We start from the raw sequence: 19739 nt of genomic DNA on the forward strand, positions 1-19739 counted from the left end.
TCCATACACCTTCACTGGAATCATTTTGGATCATTTCAACTGTGGAATCTCTACTAAACAAAAGGTAAAATGAGCTGTTAACTTGAAAACTACCCCTTCGTGACATCACAAGGTGGAACAGAGCATGTTGAGTTTTGGAGATGTAGACAGACTAATAACAAAGGGTTACTCAAATATGTACGAATGAAACAAAACACAACTCCAGGCATGTTTTTGATGAGGTAACACCATTATAACACGGCTTAAAGCTCAAAAGAATCAATTTTGTGTAATATGGAACCTTTAAATCCACAATGGACCCAAAATAGGTTAGACAGTCTATTGTAATAATTAAAACTGACTTATAAGGATGCATGCTTATTATTTATTCTATATGTTGTCCTCTGTCCACGCAGTTCTTAATGGGGGGTTGTGGCACAGTGGGTTAAGTGTTCACCCATCAACCAGACGGTATTGGCTGCAGCTCTCACCAACTGTCCCTGCATGCATTTTTGTGTGCACCAGAATACAGAACTTGTAACAAATATCCAAGATGTGCACCTCTATGTGTTGAAATTCACTCTGTGTTACAGGTCATATTGCCTTGGGGTCTCTATAGGTGCTTTTGAACATGTGAATCTTATTTGAGAGTCTGTGATCTGCAGACATTCTATACGGTTACAGTAGTTTAAAATATGATCGCTGTGTTGGTGGATCAAGGTTGTAAAGTTGTGCGTTAAAGAGGCTGTATCTGATTTTTGTTCATGTAGTTTTCTTACTGTTTTCTTAATGTTTGTAAAACGCCTTTCAGTGTCCAAAAATGCTCCATATAAGCCTGATGCATTATTATTATTATTATTTAGTGGACCAAAATGTGCAGATATATCGCTCCTAAGGTCAAAATGAGACTGCTCTGAGCTCTGAATGTTGTGAAATAGGTGTAAAAATTCATTGCAGTGAATAATTAGGAAACTAGCAATGCTAAACTGCTACAAACCATTTTAAATAGGTCCGGGACCATAGATTGCATCGTATAAAGTCGAAATGTGCCGTAAGGTGCTTTTTAAAATGTTTGCTTTTTAAAATGTCGCTTTTTACCACGTTTCTTAATGAATCTCCATAACATACTGTACGCTGAGCCATTTCGAATTTTAATAATCGACTTGAGTTCTTTTAGATTCCCCTTCAAAATAACTCTTACTGCAGCATCTACATTAGCATATACAGTTTTATAGCCTCAGACAACCTCCTGACACTTCTCAAAAGTTCCAAATGAAAACTCTTTTTCTTTGCAAACAGGAAATTTATTTTATGTGGCAGATTCTTTCAGCAATCTTTCACTCATCTTCAAATTTTGTTTACCGTGAAAACACATTTACCTGCAAACTTCATGCCCTGGGAAAGCACACTGTAATTTATTGAGCTGAAAGTACTAGTCTGTAACGCCTGAAATAGGAGAGGGGGGACATCTGCCTTTGCCTTTAATGGCTATCACGAATGTTGTAGTAATTCCACTCCTTGTACCTACAAAAAAGAAGAAAGAAAAAACTGCAAAAAATTCCCTCCCCTCTTTTCAAGTGCACTCCCAAATTGCAGAGTAGAAGGGCACAGAACTGGGACTACTCCTGCACACACTGTGTATTTCCCCACTGCTGAAGAGCTCATCCCAGTGCTCTGCATTATGGAGGCTTGCAGTCAGTCCAGCAGTCAACAGATGCTTTGGAAAGATGTGAGTGCAACATTTGGTTGATTTTGTTTTGAATTTACTGTCTGAAAAGTATCATTTCAAATTTTGGTTGTTATAACTATTGATTATTATCGAAAAGTTCGAGTTATTACAGTGATATAAAAAATAATACATGTTGAAGTGGTAGCTTAATGGTGTTACTTACTACTTACATTACTGCAGCTGGAGATATTATTACTGACAAAGGTACAGACAGGTAAAATAAAGATGACTACTACTACTACTACTACTACTACTACTGTTACTACTACTGACTGTACTTGTACTTTTGCAATCATCACATCTAATGAATTATCACAACTTTACCACTTTTACTATTGGTACCAAACCTACCAGAGGAGTGTGCTGTTTATTTTGTCATCTGCATCCATAAATAATATAAATATGAATATATGAAATGGTGTCATGCAATTAAACATGCACTTGTCAGAGGAAGTGACATTTACTAAAGTAATGTTCTCTCAAAGTACAGAAGCCTAAAGTAGAAGTACAGCGTAGGCGTTCCTTCACAGTTTTCACTCAGTTGTAAATTGATGCTCCTTTCTCATACTATTCATTTTTCCATCTAATTCCTATTGGTTTTTCATCTTGCCTTTATTTTCTCCTCTGTGTTTGCCTTCAATCTCCAATATCCCCCTCTGCACGGGCTGCATTCAAATGCTCATTGTCTTTATTTGACTCTTTATTATTGCACCAGAGGAGCAGGAGGATTTTGCTGCTCTCAGGTAGCACTTTTCATATTCCACTTGTTGCACTGTGTCATTATCTTTTAAAATCATTGTCTACCTGTCTGTCACAGTGTACTTGCAGTATTACAAGTGCATACTATAGGTTAGAGGATGAGGGTGAACGCTTTGCCCCTTTGTTTAAATCTATAGCAGAAGATAACTGTATTTTGAGAAAGACATACACATAGCGTGCTATAAGACAAAACACCCTCAGTTTTCTAATGTTAAGCACTTGTGCAGACCTCTGTCAAACCCATTAGCTCAAGTGATGTGTTTTGGGTCCGTATATAAAAAAAATATTTCATTTCTCATTATTCATGTACTCTGACTATTTGAGACAACTTGTCTTGCTTGTTATAAAAGTGAAATGCCCTATATTGTGCATTTATATAACTGCTTTGGTAATGACTGTGATATTACTTGGAAAGTGCCTGAAGAATAACCTGAACCTGAATCTAACCCACAGAAATGAGACGTATATATAAATAAATGCCACCAGATGGCACTAGACTTGATATAGACCTTCAAAGAAACAGGAAGAAGCTATTAAAAGGCTAAAGCCTCAAGGTATATCTGCAGTGTTTTTAAGGGGGGGGGGGGGGGGGGGAGTTGGGAGTTGTTATGTAAAGTAGACTTACGTTTTGAGAGAGACAAACTTACACAAATGAAACAAAACACAACTCCAGGTAGGTTTTTGACATTATAACATGGCCAAAAGATCAAACACTCAACACAGGAACATTTAAAGCAAACAATGTATACATTGTAGCTAATATGTGATGTCTCAGAATCTAAACACAAATGTCCTCCTGGATTAGAATTTATGCTCCACACACTATCTTTACTGAAATTCAAACAGCAAAAACATCTTCTATATTAATGGAGATATTAATGGTACCCCATGTATAAACTCCAATTTTCTTATGTCTTTTAACCATCAAACAGCTCAGGTGTGCCTGTCTTCTCTGGCTGGATACTATTCCCCTCCTAGTTCTTTTGGTGCTTCTTTTTGCATGGTAACTGCAGGGGGCTCCCGGCGTTTTCCCTCACACTGCTCTGGAGGAATGGGCTGGCTCTGAACTCCTAAACCTTTAAACAGTAGCTGGCGTCCGCTGCTGCTTCGGCAATAGCCCACACTTCCATCTTTATTTCAGTGACTGTGTGTGTGTGTGGATTCAAAGCTCAGGCACAGACAGAGGAGAAAGGGAAGGAGGGCGAGGGGGTGATGGTCCGCGAAGTTAAGTTTCCACGGCTTACGCAATCCTACACGTGAGACCGCAGCATTCAGACACAAGTGCTTTTTCCACTCTAGGAGACAAGTCAACTATGCTATGTGAAAGGATTCGGATAATGTCACAGGGGCCTTATCCAGTGGAGAGAGCATATTACTTACCATCCCCATGAAATGAATGATTAATCCACAACAACAGGTAATCAATGCACACTGAAAACGTGAGGTGTGCAGTGGAGGAGCTACAGGGCCAACAGAAATAGGATGTGGCTAGCACCCAAGGGTGACAGGTTATTCGTAAAGCAGTCATAGTGTGAAATGTTGGTAAATCTCCATGCTTGCAGGTTAAGTGCATGTGCATGGATCTTTTTAAATGTTTTTGTATGGCTAAAAATGACAATGCAATGGAGTTAGGTACATGTTTAGTGTCTTTCCAGTTTGAGTGGAGTTTATGTGGTGCAAAGGTTCCTCTACAATGCCGATGAAATGATGCTTTGTGGCTAAGTAGCGACTGTACCAGTGCCCCCTGATGAACGATGATGCTACTGATACATATCTTGGTTAAATTTTACATAATAAAGAGTTGTTTTTTGTTTGTTTTGGTTTTTTTCATGATAACTTTGATTTTATGGAAAATTTTAACTACAACCAATAGTTCAAATTCAAAATGCTTTACTCGTATCCACAATATCTTGCCTTCAAAAATGGCCGTTTAATGCTTCATATACATTGCATATACGGCTCGCAGAATGAATCAATATACGTTTCTATATATAACTAGAGCCAGTATATTAAGCTCTACAATTTGAATTCATTTACATTTTTCAAGTCAAAGTTCAACACAAAGAAAACTATTTGCCTCACCAATCCTCTCCAGGGAGCGTCCTCAAAACAGCAGTCCTTTCCCGTCTACTGCAGCTCAACTCTTAACCACAATAGACCCACGCTCTCTGCGTCGCCATTTTATAAAACTCACTGATAAGCAACACTAATTTTGTTAATTAAAGTTACTGTATTAAATTTCTTTTCTCTTTTTGTGTACTGCCATCTGTATTATCCTCGGAGACCACCAGAAGAAGTCCAATGTGAATGGTGGAATAAAAAACGTATTAATTTGTGGCTGAAGCCTGGGGAGTTGACTACACCTCCATGACTTTTATTTAGAGCTAATAGTTAATAGCTGTAACCTCGCTCCTCGCTAAGGCGCGTGTACTCAGCCTTCCTTGCTATAATCACAGTTCTGAAAATGTTGTATTGTCACATAAATGGGCAACATTTTAAGAGTAGAATTTCACTTTCACTGGTAGAATTTCACCAACATATCAGGGAAAGAGACAAAAAAATAACTGGTAATGCAAAACTGCTGACAGTACAGTAATACAGTACAGTTTTTTTCATTATTCAGTTTGATTATCAGTGGAATATCAGTAGTAATAGGTAACAATTGAAAAAATAACCAGTGCTTACATTATATTATTATTATTTTTTTCCATTTTTCTCAGTTTGGCCGTGTTTTTCTGGAGTCGTAAATGTAATCCTTCCATTGCGCTTGTCTTGGCTGTTTCGCCATTTATATTTTTATTATCAGAGGCCTCCATGCTGCAGGAAGTGTGGCAGTGGCCAAATTATACATCATGTGTCACAGAGCAACAATTGAAGAGTAAAGGCTGGAATTAGACTTTGAAAGAGCACTTTCATGTATGTGGCCCATATCAAACTGATGACATGTTGTGATGCCGACAGGTGGAGGGGGGCAAACACAAGAGGTTCCAGGGGTACCAGCGTCTGGCCCTCATCCTGGCCACGCTCTTCCTGGTGCTGGCCCTGTGTGTGATCAGCCTGCACTATCTGTGGAGCCCCACGCCAGGGAGGGTGAGTACACCACCCTCTACTTCAGTCTACACCACTAGTTAAAAGTCTGGACATACCCTCACAGTCAGTGTTTTTTTGTTTTAAGTTTACTACTTTCACCTTTTACATACCATGGAAGACATCAAATATACGACGCAGGATACACAGAATTATGTAGCAAAGAAAAAAGTTAGATTATTTTTATATTCAAATTTTCAAAGTAGCTGCCGTTTGCTTTGTTGTTTGCCTTGGCCCTCTCTCAGTGAGTTTGCTGATGAAGTCTCCTGAAATGGTTTTCACTTCACAGTGTGCCTTTTCAGCGGAAAGAAATGCCATGTGTCAAAAGCAGTGATCAAGTAAAGGGTGGCTTTTTTTTCAATTTTCAATCGTTTTAATGCCGTCAGTGAAAATATAAAATGCAAATAATCATGGACATAAAAAAGAAAAATAGATGAAAAAGTGTGTCCAGACGTTTGAGTGGTGGTGGGTGTTGTGTACATATGTATGGGCGCTCTAACATGTGATCAATGTGCATGTATTTACTTTATAACACAGCTGGACAGAGCACTGCCTTTGCATAGTCAGTCTGCGCTCATGCCAAAACGTTACATCAGTGTATCAGACAGTTCACTGCAGTCTACCTTGCAAGATGTCTTTTATCATTTTGACTGGGAAAGAATCAAGTATTTGATTTCATTCTGCAAATGTCATCGAAATAGAACCATTATCTCTCAGTTTTTTCTCAGCTGGTTTTGCTTTGTTTATAGAAGATGGTTCATTTTGTTCATTATTTAACATTTTGTGAGAATCCGTGCAGACTCCAGTCTTTACACATACGGTCTTATACAAATGGATGCCATTGTACTGCATTCCTATTAGTTACAACTAATATTTTAAGCCAAGTTTTTGTAACATTTTATTACTTGCCCATCTCTTTTTACTGCCACACAATATGCCTTAGCTGAAAGACATATGAAAACAACATCACCACATGTGCAAATCACTCCAGATACTGTGGAGAAGAAGCCAAAGTCAACAGCTCAGAAAGCCAGCGGCAGTAGCTACACCGTATTGTATTCCATTTGAGTAAAAGATGTGTGGGCTGCGGGTCAAACTGCTCTGCCTGTCTTTTGGCTGTCATAAGGATCACAATGCACTTCCTCCATACACTCATGAGTTAATGTTACTTGAATTCATTAGGAATCTTGGTTTGTTTAGTTACTGGTAGCAGTTGGACCCTTTTACTTATTGCACCATATTTTACGATTGCAAGATATACCATAGCTAGAAATGTCAAAAACTAGAATACCAATTTTTTAAATCATGATTTCAGCACGATCACAACACTTTACTCCATGTTTTGAGTGACAGAACAAGCACACATGTTATTTTGAACAAGTTAAGGATTTGTATTTTTGATAACATTTCAAGAAGGGTATGGCATAAAACGCATCTACCTCCATGGAGAATTCATGGAGAATGTTCCCGCATATCTATATATAAAGGGCTCAACATATGGTTAATTCATGTCTATATGGATATCTTCAACATACGGGCACTTTTGTTCTTGTGTGGTGTCCCCAAACATTCCACTTCAGTTAATGCCAGTAAATACAAATTGCCTGATCTTCTCTCCTTTTTGTGGTAAAATATTGAGAACCAGCATCAGAACCACACAAAAACAGCCTGTGTATAAAATCACTGCCAATGGACGAAAAATGGGATGTTTTAGAGAAAATAACAGACGATTAGCGCGAGCTTCCTTCTGCTCCAGGTGAACGGCTTCATGCAGTGGACGTCTTATGGAATACAAACTCATTTATCCATTTAATGATAATAATAAATGGTGTAAATATTCAACCGTGTGTTTGATTATTGAATCCAAAATGAATACTGTTGTACTCTGACATCAGTAACTAGCCCAAGTGAACTGTAGTTTATGAGAAACAAATCCACAGACATGCTTGAAATGTTTGAATCTGTATGAAACCCAACAAAATACATACTGGAGTTAACCTTAAATTACATCCAAAAATAACATCATACAAACAAAATGTTGTCGGTAGAAAGGCTGCCTGTTTATTCTATGAGAAATACCAATAAAACTTAAGAATGCATGAATCACACAGTGGATTCATATTTTATTTATATTTTGATTACCAGGTCATTAATCCTAAAACATGAGTATTAACAGGTGTTTTTGATATGAACATCCGTGCATTCTATATGATTAGCACCAGGTTTGGCTGATTGTTTAAAAGCATTTACCATCTTCTCTATGAATTGTCTGAAGCCAACCCTCAGGTCCTTTGCTATCCTTCTGTTGTTGACTATGATATATATCACCCAAAAAGGGGCGTGAACCTTTTGGCAGCACAGGAAATGACATGTGACTGAAAAGATCCATAGTGTAATAGTGAACTTGGTTGTTTTTTTGCCCCACTTCCACTCACACTATAACGCACATCCTCTGGCTCCTGATAACTCCACTGAAGCTAATTGCTGTTGACCAAGACAAGAGTGTCTGCACTAGGACTCTCCGCAATGTAATTGGATAAATTCTTGTCTGGGCAATTCATCTTGTAAAATCCAATCCAATCACACTTGATGGACAATATTTTCCCCGTTTTTTTTCCCAGCAGCACCACTCAGTTTTCCCAAAGGTGCAGAAAAAGCTCATTTGACCAAGCAACAGTCCGAAGTACATCAATATTTTCACAAACGGAAATTGGTGTTGCTATATGTGCAGTGGAGAACGTGTTAAATTGATGTGATAGTAAAAACACAACTTTATACTGCAGTGGCTGGCAGTAATGACAGAGGCAGCATCTCTGTGATCATGTTTACTCTTAATATGATGATTTTACTATGTCAGGATCTCCGTGGATGTTATTTGCCTGGAATGTTCCTCAGTATGGTATTAAAGTAAGATTGCATGTTTTTGTGGTGTCTTTTCCATAAAAACAAACACCCGTAATTAAACGCAACATATATAGTTTAATACTGTAGGAGTTTCCAGGAAAACGAATAAGCCTTGTTTCCATAGGGCCAGTACAGGGCAGTATGGGGTGGTAAGGGGCGTTATGAGGCAGTATGTGGCGGTATGGGGCGGATCCTGAGTCTTTCCACTGCATAAAGCAAACCGTACTACCTTATCTTCCAAAGGGCTTTGAACACTTGAGCCCTGGGACCGGCTTGCGGGGGGCTAGTCACGCCCCCGCGCTGTCATTGAAGGACCAGCAGCAACTTCAGCCAAGTTGCATTTCTATCCTCCTGGTCCGGCTCCGGGTCCAGGGTCAGGGCTCTGCTACGTGAACAACTGACGTCACATCAGCGTAACTAATATTAACTTAGTAAAGCCAAATCTTACCAGAATTATACTCTCATAAGGCTGATCTCACCAAACAAATTTTTTGCATTTATTTCATTAATCTGCACATCTAACGCTTTAACCCCTTTTTAAAATCTTTTTTATCACAAGATCAAATCAGCGTCTCATGAAAAACTATTATTTTCTGTTTATATCTGTTTTTTTCTTCTTTATCCAAGAAATGACACATGTGCCGCTACTGGCGTACTGCTGGTCCAACTGTGACCCCCACAAGCTCGTTGTTGTTCCGCTGTTGTTGATCTGTGTTGATGCTCCTGTAGCGCCGTGTTTTCACAGCTGTCCTGCGCCGCCATGAGGTGCAGGCCTACGTTTTTGGGTGTGTCTTGCTAGACCTGTGTCACGCCCAAAAGCAGTTTGTGATTGAAACACTGGGGGTGCCAACAATGGCAAAAAAGAGAACAAAGACATTGTTCTGGTAGGGTGTAGTTTGTTGTCAGTTTAGATCAAAATGCAGGAGATGCCTTTTTACACAGCTATTGTTTTCATGTCTTAAGTTGTAGACATGTTAAATACAACCTAAACAACTGATGTGGTGGTTACAGCAAATTACACCTAATTAAGAGTGCTTCTTTTGATGAGCAGACAAACAAGACTGTTTTGTTGTCTTAAATTGCAGTACAGGCAAAAAGACAAGAGTTTGTTCCAACTTTTAGTGTCAGTATTAAGTTGAGACACATTTACACAGGTGTACGCACGCTGTGATACGGCACACAATGTTAGGAAATGGCATGTTTTTTCCTCGTGCAGTGTACCATATGCATTATGTGTCAATCAATGATTTTAATTCTTCAGTTCAAAAAATAACAAAAATGTAAGATAATGCAGGGTAAGCACTGACACATCCTTTACTTATTTTATTTAAATTATTTATCTTCAGCAGAACAAATAAAACAAGTAAGAACTGAACCACCAGTCTTCTAGTTTTTGGACATCCTACTTTCTGACTACAGTAAATACATTTGTTAGGTAAAAGTAAGTGTTTTCCTTAGTTGTACAGAGAGACTGGACACTCTAGAGGTGGTATCCTGGAAATGTTTACTTCATCAGTAGGACTCAGGGAGTACAGTCTATTCAAGTCTACACAGACTATAGGTTGTTTCATGCTGTTAAATAACATGGCTCAATGCTCAATGCTTCAGTGAGGCACACTGACCAAGGAAACTGATACATGTCAAACAAGGACAAAGTCTGTTTATAAAATCTTTTTTTTTTTTTTTTTTCTAAATCATGTAAAAAATTACTTTTTTGAGCTTTGAGCTTTGAACTCTATTCTGCTTCATTCACACTTGTTTCATTAATCTTGTTTACAAAGTCATCTTGCTCTGAGCCTCAGAAATTCAAGTTTCAATTATCCCCAGATTGTGACATCACAGATAGAAAACCTGCAGAGTTTTTAAGTTAATAAAATCTGAGTATGGGCTGCTATCAAATTGTGTTAATTAAAACTGCCTGCATGTAATAGTGTGCCGATTAAATGGCTTCATGTTTGTTTATTTTTTATGGTTCATGCTGACTGCTGCTAATAGGTGGCACTCTAATGCTAAATCCAAGCAGAAGGTGCAGAGGTGATGTATTTTCTGTACATATAGGCGCTCAAAACTATGTTTAAAGGCCAATAATAATACAAATGATACATAATATATCCAATTTGAGATATTTCTTTCATTTGTTGATCCATTATAGATTTCACACATGTATACAGCCACTTCCTGTGTCCTCTGCTCTCTCTTTCAACACTGGTATGACTCACCTCTGAGCCTTCTCCTCTGTCCTTGTTAAATATTTCATGCTGGTGGTAAAGCAGTCATTATTTCCACTTTAATAAGCTCTGATCATTCTCACGTGGCAGCCCCCCATGTGTTGATGGCAGGAGAGGTTGCCCGGGCGATGCATATCAAACCCACGGACCTTGGCTTGCTTGGCTTTAATGGGGTCTTGAGGGGGCGGGGCTTATTCTCTGTGGCATTCACATCAGGAAGCAAGATGGAGCCACTTCACAGGGCACTCACCTGTCCATCAGATGGCAAAGCGGGTCCCCACGGATATAGAGGAATAGTGGGAAAAATCTGAAGTTGAGTCACAGGATTGAAGTATGTTGACGGATACAAGTGTGGATTTGCAGGGCCCCATACCAGCCTCATTGTTTCAGCCTAGTTTGAATTAATTCAGACATTCAGGACACTGGTTACTATACAGACAGTGACTGGTCTCAATGCCAATGTTCAGGAGATTTCATTTCACTGCAAAGCAAAGATGCACAATCTACTGAATCCATTTAAAATTTTGTCTTTTGTTGGGCCAAGTAAATTCTAGTTAATGGGTAACAGTCCTTGGTTGAGAAAGGCTAATTTGTCTGTTTTCATTCCGGGTTAAATTAGATTACGTAATTAAAATGCTTTTCAAATTTTCACAGTCACCCACGAGGAAAGATAATTGGATTTAAAATTTTGTAAATTGGGGCTAAACATAAAATACAGACTCTGTACTGGAAAAATCCAAAAGGGTTTTAGAAGGGCATCTTTTTATGTTTTTTTAGACTAACCCTGAAACAATTTTTTTTTTTAAAGAAATTTTCACTTGCATTTCAAAATACATATGCACCCAAAACCCGTGGATCTGTGTGAGGTTTACACATTCATCTTTAGAAAGTTTATATACCATACAAATAAGGGGTTTATGTTAGAAATTGCTCTATGATTTTACTTGAGTGAATTTCAGATTTGCCCTGTATTTCAGGGTTTCTAATTGATACCAAACGGTGCAAAATCTTTCACTTGTACCGCAAAATGACAGGGTGTTAAAATAAGTGAAAAACATCTTAGCAAAAAACTTTGAGAGCTTGTACCTTTTCACATGTAAATCACATCCTACTTCTTCAGCTCCAGCTGTTTTGACAGATTCAGCACCTGAGAAAATGAGGTGTAAAGCAACAGTGCGGCACATCACCCTCACTTGAATTTACACTGTCTACATTGGAATGAGGCTGAGCAGGACTGTAAATGGGCTCAATAAGCCACTTGTGTATAATTAAAGTTTAACCTAAAGTGGAGTTGTCAAGGCACTTTCAATCTACAGTAGCAGACAGGAGCGGTGATGTTGGAAAGGCTTTTTAGTTGTTATAAAATGTGTTTTCACGGGGTCTACTGCAGACAAAGTTCACCTGTGTCACTCCTCCTTTCTGCTGCATGGAGCCATTATGAAAGAAGCCCTTCTGCTACATCTGTGATCTTTTTAAAATGGTTTGGTTTTAATACAACAAACTCATTTATTCACTTTCATTTTTGTAAAATACTAAAACAAATGCCAATGTTAATGTTTTGTATTTTCAACCAAGGCAGGGGAATTAAAATTCTTGCAGCTTTCCAAAAGTGCAAATTCAGATTTAGAATAGAAACCATTTTCTCGCGCCATTAGCCAAAAGTCCTTTCTTATCTAAATCCCGTGTTTGCTAAATTAAATGCAAGACTTTTGTCTTGTTTTTTGTTTTTTTTCACTCCAAACACAGAAAAGGAATGAAAAAGTGAAAAACTCAGTTGAGTTCATTTATCTAAAACCACCTAGTGCCATGGTCGAATACTCACATGTACAAGTTAAAAATACAGTGTCCACGTGTCCTTTATCAAGCAGTTTAGTATTACACTAAATTTAAAATGATAGGCCCGGACAGGTTTTTTAAATATCATCTGTAATCACATATGATTTTGTGTTGAACTGTGCAAATACCAATTTTATAAAGTGCATTTTAAATTAGCAGATTTCTGAATGAAAGAAAATGACTTACCTAAAACAGCAACAAAGCTCAATTGTGTTTACAATTTAACACTGAACAAAATATTTTGAATTAAAGTGAAGTGATAGATATTGTTACAAATAATGAATTTATTCGGAAACCCAAGCAAATAGATTCACACAATAAACTACATTACATATTTCCAAGTTGACCTTTACAATCCAGCTTGATGATAAAAGCGCCTTGTAGCCACCCAGGGCACTGTGACCTTCTGCTCCTGAATCTGTTGAAATGAGCATGCAAAGGTAATTTACTTTGGGCATTGTATTTCAAAATGACACAATAATCACACGGGACTGCCTTGTAATTACCACAAACATATGTTGTTAGCAGAGATACAGAGGCGGTCTTCTCTATGCCCAGGTGAATTTGTGAATGAAAGGGCATGGTTGGACTTGAAGATCATACACAGTGTGTGTGTGTGTGTGTGTGGGTGGGGGTGTGTGTGTGTGTGTGTAGGTAGGTAGGGGTGTGTGTGCGCGTGGGGGTGTGTGTGTGGGTGTGTGTGTAGATTCACATTAGACTCATGGCATATAGTCCTGTTTACAACATGCTCATTATTGTTCTGGGCCGGCCATCTCACCGGGGGATTCTGTAAATTTATCCTCTGTCATAACTGGTTCATTTCAGCAACGCTCTACAAATGAAATCAAGCCAAGTGGAAATAAGATGTGATAATGATTCCATAGAACGCTTTTAGAAAATACAAGGGTCCACATAGCTTTTTTTAAATTGTGTGATCACAGTGAGACATGTAAATCAATAGCTTTTAAGTGATGTAAATGTAGGATAGTTGCCATAGCTATAAACAATTTTTGAATGGTCTAACACTGTCTAAACACTCAAACGTTGTTCTTTTTGTGTATTCAAAAAAACATTAAAATCCCCATCCATTAATATTTTTTGCTTCTTTTGCGGCAATACGTACTTGAAATATTTCATAACAAACCCAGGCAACCACAGAAAGGACTCGTATTACCTGTTACTTAAAGGAAAATTGAATCATGAGAGCTTTTACCCATGTTATAATGTTGTTTCCTCATCAAAAACCTACCTTGAGTTGTCTGCATTACCTTTATCCAAATTATTCTAGTGAAGGTGTATGGAGTTTAAAAACGCAGTAGAGCACTTCCTGTATTACCACATGACATCACAAAGTGGAACAGACTGTTTTTTTTGTCTGAGAGAAGAACTCGAAGCCTAAATATACAGGGTTTGTGCGTTGAACATGTGTGAATGAAACAAAACACAACTCCAGGGCTGTTTTAATGAGGAAACAACATTATAACATAGATCAGAAAATAGCTTAATATGGGGCTTTAAAAAGATTTCACCAAATTCTAGATAAAAATGAGGAAAAAACTCAAAATGAAACCAGCAAATGTCTCTTTAAGCTTTGTCATTTTTAGATTTTGGCGTTCGTTTGGCGTTGCAGCGGAACACAGTTTAAATCAGGAGTTTTCATCTCATTAGACGTGATATATTCCAAGCTATTTTTAATTCATGACCACATGAGGTGAGATTATCTGCACAGGGGCAGCCGGGCGAGGAGTCATTGTGGACCTGTAGATGTTGTAAACCTTTTATTTTTTTTTTCCCAATGGCAAAACCTTGAATAGCTCACAGGTGCTGCCGGCTTGTATATGGCAGGGGGGGAAAAATCGGACCGTAAAAAACATGAATGTCAAGCCTAAGGAAAGTGCTCTATTATTCAAGCTGAAATTACATTGCTCACCTTGGTGCCTTGCCTCCCTGTGGTCCGGAGGAGGCTGCTGAGATGTGACTGCGGATGGCCTCTTAAAGGACTCAGTGTCAGAAGGAGACTTTAATGAACGTGGTTGTCACTGGTCGCAGGTGCCTGTCTCCTCAAGGCCAGCCCTGCTACCTTTGTTTATTTATTGCTCAAAGCTTGTACAAACCGAGCCGTCCTCCCGAGTGTCCCCCACCCCCACCCCGCTTCCCCCTATGTCAACGCACCAATAGTGACGAAGACCGAAGATATGACCCCTGCATTGCATTGTTCTAATGTCCCCAAGAGAACAACATGTGATAGTGCTAACTTGGCTTTATATTAAACATGTTTTGTAGCCATATTGTCAGCTTTCACAGCAGGTTGGTTTGTCTCAAGATTTATGAGTGGGTGGGTTTTAGTTTTGCCAACAGCAACATGCACAACACTACAGGGATACTAGCAACATTGAGAAATATATGTTAACAAAAACAGTAGAACATTTCATACAATGCTGGTGCTAGAACTGAGAAAGATCTTTTTTTTCCCGAGCATCATTCCATGTGTTTTGAATCAAACCACACCTGATTTAATAAGCTGAATACGGCTGCAACTTTGCATCTTTGGCACCAATGGAAATACCCTGACAGCTGTAGATAACTGTATCTCACTGCTTTCCTTCAATCAGTCTACAACCTTTACGTGTGCTGGTGTGTGAAAATGCGTGCAGTGCTGTTAGTATAGCTACTGACACGGAGCATACTTTGTCACAACACCATGTCACTGTTTAATCAGTATGCACATATCATCATGTGTAAAGTATGTGTGAGGGCTGAGGGAAGTGACATAGTGCAAGTGTGTGTGAATATATATTGCTGTGCTATATTTGGTCTTCTAGTCTGGGTCGCTGCATTTATTGGTGCTTTTTATTGTTGTAAACCTATTAAATATTGACTTTAATTAAATGTGATGTGTTGAAAGCCCTCCTGGGGACTGATACTATGTGTTACTCTAGGCTATAAACACTGTGACACCTGCATTAGATTACTACATGTTAATCTATGTTTGTTGTGTCTTTCCCTGTCAAATAAACCATAAATAAATGAATAATATATAGAGTATATAATGGGTAACAGTGCTTTTTTGTATTTTCTTGTGTACCTGCAATAAAAAAATGTTTCAAATAGTCTCTTTTTCCGTGGCATTATTGCTGTTAATTAATACATTTCCTGTTAAAGTGGGACTAAACACATAAACTCCGCCCACAACTGCCTTGCAAAAAGAGCTGCTAAACTAGGCAGTACGTGGGAACTAAAGAAGAGAGTGACGGGGGACGACTGGCGTGGTCTGAAGGACAGTGTGATTGGTCTAACAGGTATCAAACTCCACTCCTGCTGTCACACCATCTTGCTTTAATTAGGGCAGCCTTGTGTGATGTCACATAGTACTTGAAACCACGATGCCCACTAAAGGCATAGACATTTTTGACCATAAAGCTTGCAAATTTACTTAGTTTGCAATAAAACTGTCCAAGAAATGACTAGTAACTGTATGGATAATGCTAATGAAAGTAGCGAAAAGTTTAGTTCCGTTTTAAAGTGTGCGAAATCATTTCTCCCAACTTCTCTCTGGACGGATACTCGTACTTGTTTGTTTGCTGTATTTAGTATTCTGCAGGGACACTGGGCTTTATCTAAACAGCTGTGTCTGTGGGACCTTTCGGGAGAACTGCCCCCTCGCTCTGTAATCTTTCCTGATTTGACATGTCAGACTCATTCATTCATTAGCAGCTCCAGTGTCCACCGCTGTCCCTCCCTGGCTGCTAAATTAGACCGCTCTGGGCTGACTCCGAAAGATGATGCATTATGCCTTCCACTCAAGGAACCGGCCGAGCGAGCGAGGAGGGAGAAGGGGGAGTGAGAGAGGGAAGAGATGCCGACCGCCTGACCACACAAAACAAGAGCGAGTTGTTTTAAATGGGTGCCAGGAGTGAGAATGCTTTATGACAGCTGTGGAACGCTGCCTTCGTTTGGGATGGTGCCAGCGCTACTGAACCCCATGGGATTTACTCATCGGATGCCTTTTTTAGTCTTTCCATTTTTACAGACGTTAGAGTAAAATAAGTACGTATAAACTCGGCCTCTTAATTGCCCGTACTTCATTGTGCCAGTTCCTTGTGCCCGTTGTTCAATGTGCTACAGTGCAGTGGAGGAAACAGTCACAAACGCTTTGCCTTTTCTCCGCCCGCGCCCGCTCTGTCTCACCAGTGTGACTGCCAACTAGACTCCTCTGCTCTGTTGTACAATTTAGAACGTGATTGAGCTTTCACATCCACTTTCACTCTCCCTGTAAGTCTGCACTGCTGATAGTGCATTCACAGCCACCACCCAGGCTGCGTCTGTGGCACAAATACTCGCTTTGTCGTGGTGCGGCTATAGACGCACACAGGTTTGTACAGCGGAAAGGAAATAAATGTCGCTGTGATGTTGAAATGGTTTTTGAATGTATTTGTTTGAATAGTGGAAGATAGTTCAAAGTGCTGTCTGTCAAAAAAGTGGAATTTGTCAAAAGTAGAAGTGAAGTACAGTATGCTGTCTTCTCCAAAACAAAAGACATATAGATTTCTCATGTTAGCATAGTCCAATAGGTGGCCTGCACTTATTTACGTTGAAAAATCGTGTTGTATATGCATTTATGTCCACTTAAAGCTGTTATTTGTACGTTGTTTTGTTTTTTTGTTTTTTTTTGTTGTTGTTTTTTTTGAACCAGTAGATGGCAGATGTGAAACCCGTCTCCCCCTCCTGTCACCTGGCCTTTGTTCAGGCTTATCTGTGCTCTCTGGTCTCCTGTCAGGCCAAAGCTGCTCACAGACAGAAGTAACATAGATAGCATCTTATGGTGTTATGTGAGAACGCAACACGGATCAGACAGACCAGTCAAATTACAGATGGTAGCTTTAATCATATTTCCTATAGAGACATTAAAAAAATATTTTCGATAAGAACCTCGTGGAAGTAACTGTTACTATCTAAGAATAAGTTTCTCTTCCATAGTTCAACATCAGAGTGTGAGGAGCCACCTAAATATACCAGAATAACATAATGCACAAAATAAACATGTTTTTTTTTCAGTATGGATCTCTGGAAATATTTGAGCTGAGTAAGGCTATTCTCAGATTCTCGGGGCAAGTTTCTCTGCGTTTTCTAAAATCATTTAAACTGTAACAAAAGATCATTTGAATAATGTGGGTCATAACTCCATTGCACCTTATCCACTAAAGTAGTCCCATAAATTGCTTTAAATGTCACTTCTTATGCTCTCTCCTTTCTTAAATGCATTTGGCCAATTAAAAGGTTGCCTTGCCTTTTTGCAGGGACGGCCTATTAATCACGTAACTGAGTTGTGGAGAAAGTGTCAGATTTAAATGATGCCTTCAGGTCCCAGTCTCACACTTCATGTTAAATAAGCATTAAGTGATGGGCATGATTTAGATGTAAAGAAACAAGAAGTTATAGCACCTTCAGATGTTGGAGCGCTGGCACATTTTAATGACAGGTACATGAGCCAACTGGAATAATTAGGTAAATTACTTTTCATAAGTTTTCATAAGTTTACTTTAGAGATAGTTTATGTGCTGAGCAAAATATTTAACAAGCATAAGACAAGAACTGCCTGTACATTATGAATTTTTCTGTCGCTGGTATTAACATGCCTTAATTTTCAGGCACATTCACAGCTTTTTTCTTTCAATCAAATTCTTATTAGAAGCGGATAGTGCTAGCTGGTTGGATTTTGTCAAGGGGCTGCTTTCACAATACTATAAATGGGAAAAACTACATTTATTCAGCTACAGGAATTAAGTTGTGTATTCCAGTGCATTAACCATATTTCCCATAACCTCCATAACCCCCTCCAAGCTCATTCTCATGTACAATAAGATCTCAGTTAGAGAAAACATGGCACACTGGGCAAACCAAACCCACACATTTATTTTGTGAGTTCTGCAGAAGTTATTCCATTGTACATGTTTTTAGTGACAAAAAACCCAAAGCAACTTCAACCCTTAGTAAACATGGGAAGAACATGCAAAGTCCAGACAGAAAGGCTCCACTTGGTTCAGGAATCAAAGCAAGGACCTCCCCGCTTAAAGGTGCTAACCACAATGTCAGTGTTCACCCTTTTTTCCCCACTAAGTCTTTGCATTCATAAGCAGCCCCTGTAGCGCTATTAAGAAATATCCCTTTTACATGAAGTGTCAAACTGCAGTGATAATTAAGATTCCTGGGGGTAAAATGTGAAACTCTGAAATCTCTCCACAAACATTCTGTCCTGGCCTAACCCGTAGAGTACTATTGCACTAAAGCTTGCATCCTCACATACCCAAAATTCGCAGCACCAGCAATTCCATCTGAGCCAATTGCATCACTAATAACACACACGCGAAGATAATTAACATTACAACTTATTCAACAATCGTATTTGGAAAAATGCCGAAATTTAGCTTTATAAAAAGACTGCTGAGCTTACTTCACATTCCATGGAAAAAGTAGTTTCCCTTGAATTTTTCATCTGAGCAAAACCTTTCATGTCTTTTAAACTTGCTCAAATATTACTGGAGGATAAAAATGGAATCCTTCTTTTTATCAGAGGCATGAAATTTTTTGTCTGCCTTTAAAGCCCAGCATGACAGTGCCCTTTTAGGAGCTGCTGTTCTGTGGACCCGCGCTTTATTGAAGTGTCAGAGCAGTTAGCTGGTATTGGACAAGCCGCTTTTCTTCAGCGAACCATAGGCGCGTCAAGATTCATTGGTTTTACAAACTGATTAATAATATCATAAGGGATGTGGAAGGGCTGTCTTGATGGGATGGACGTTCATGCCTGAATCCTCCTTAAAGTGAATAGTTTAAATGGGAATGAAATTGTGACAATCTCTTTGGTCAGGCCTGTTTCATGCAGTTTTACATCTTGTTTACATTACACATTACAAAGGGCAAACAGCATGCAGTACCAATATAAGTTGAAGTCCATCCATCCAGCGATCTAAGCAGGGACTCCCAGACTTCCCTCACCCCAGGCACATCCTCCAGCTCCTCCGGTGGGGCCCCAAGGCGTTCCCAGCCTAGCTGAAGTTGAAGTGTAGTATTAAATGTATATATAAAAAAACACTGTTTCTTTAAACAATAGAATGTGATTTTCAACTTTTTATATTACCACATGGCCTTCTATGCAGCTTTACGTCTTTACATTACTTTACATGTAGTACCAATGGCTTCTCAAAGGTACATGTTTAATG

General features: G+C 38.9%; 1 protein-coding gene across 1 annotated transcript in view; it reads left to right on the plus strand.

Moving 5' to 3' along the window:
* Positions 1 to 1580: 1580 nt before the first annotated feature.
* tnmd (tenomodulin) overlaps positions 1581 to 19739 on the plus strand; it is a 63376-nt gene continuing 45217 nt past the window's right edge. The window contains exons 1-2 of the mRNA XM_033974202.2: positions 1581 to 1708; positions 5429 to 5557. Of these exons, the coding sequence (XP_033830093.1) occupies positions 1661 to 1708; positions 5429 to 5557 (177 nt within the window). The 5' untranslated portion in view covers positions 1581 to 1660. The remainder of the gene's footprint in view (positions 1709 to 5428; positions 5558 to 19739) is intronic.

Source organism: Periophthalmus magnuspinnatus, chromosome 10, assembly GCF_009829125.3.
Source record: "Periophthalmus magnuspinnatus isolate fPerMag1 chromosome 10, fPerMag1.2.pri, whole genome shotgun sequence".
Lineage (NCBI taxonomy): Eukaryota > Metazoa > Chordata > Actinopteri > Gobiiformes > Gobiidae > Periophthalmus > Periophthalmus magnuspinnatus.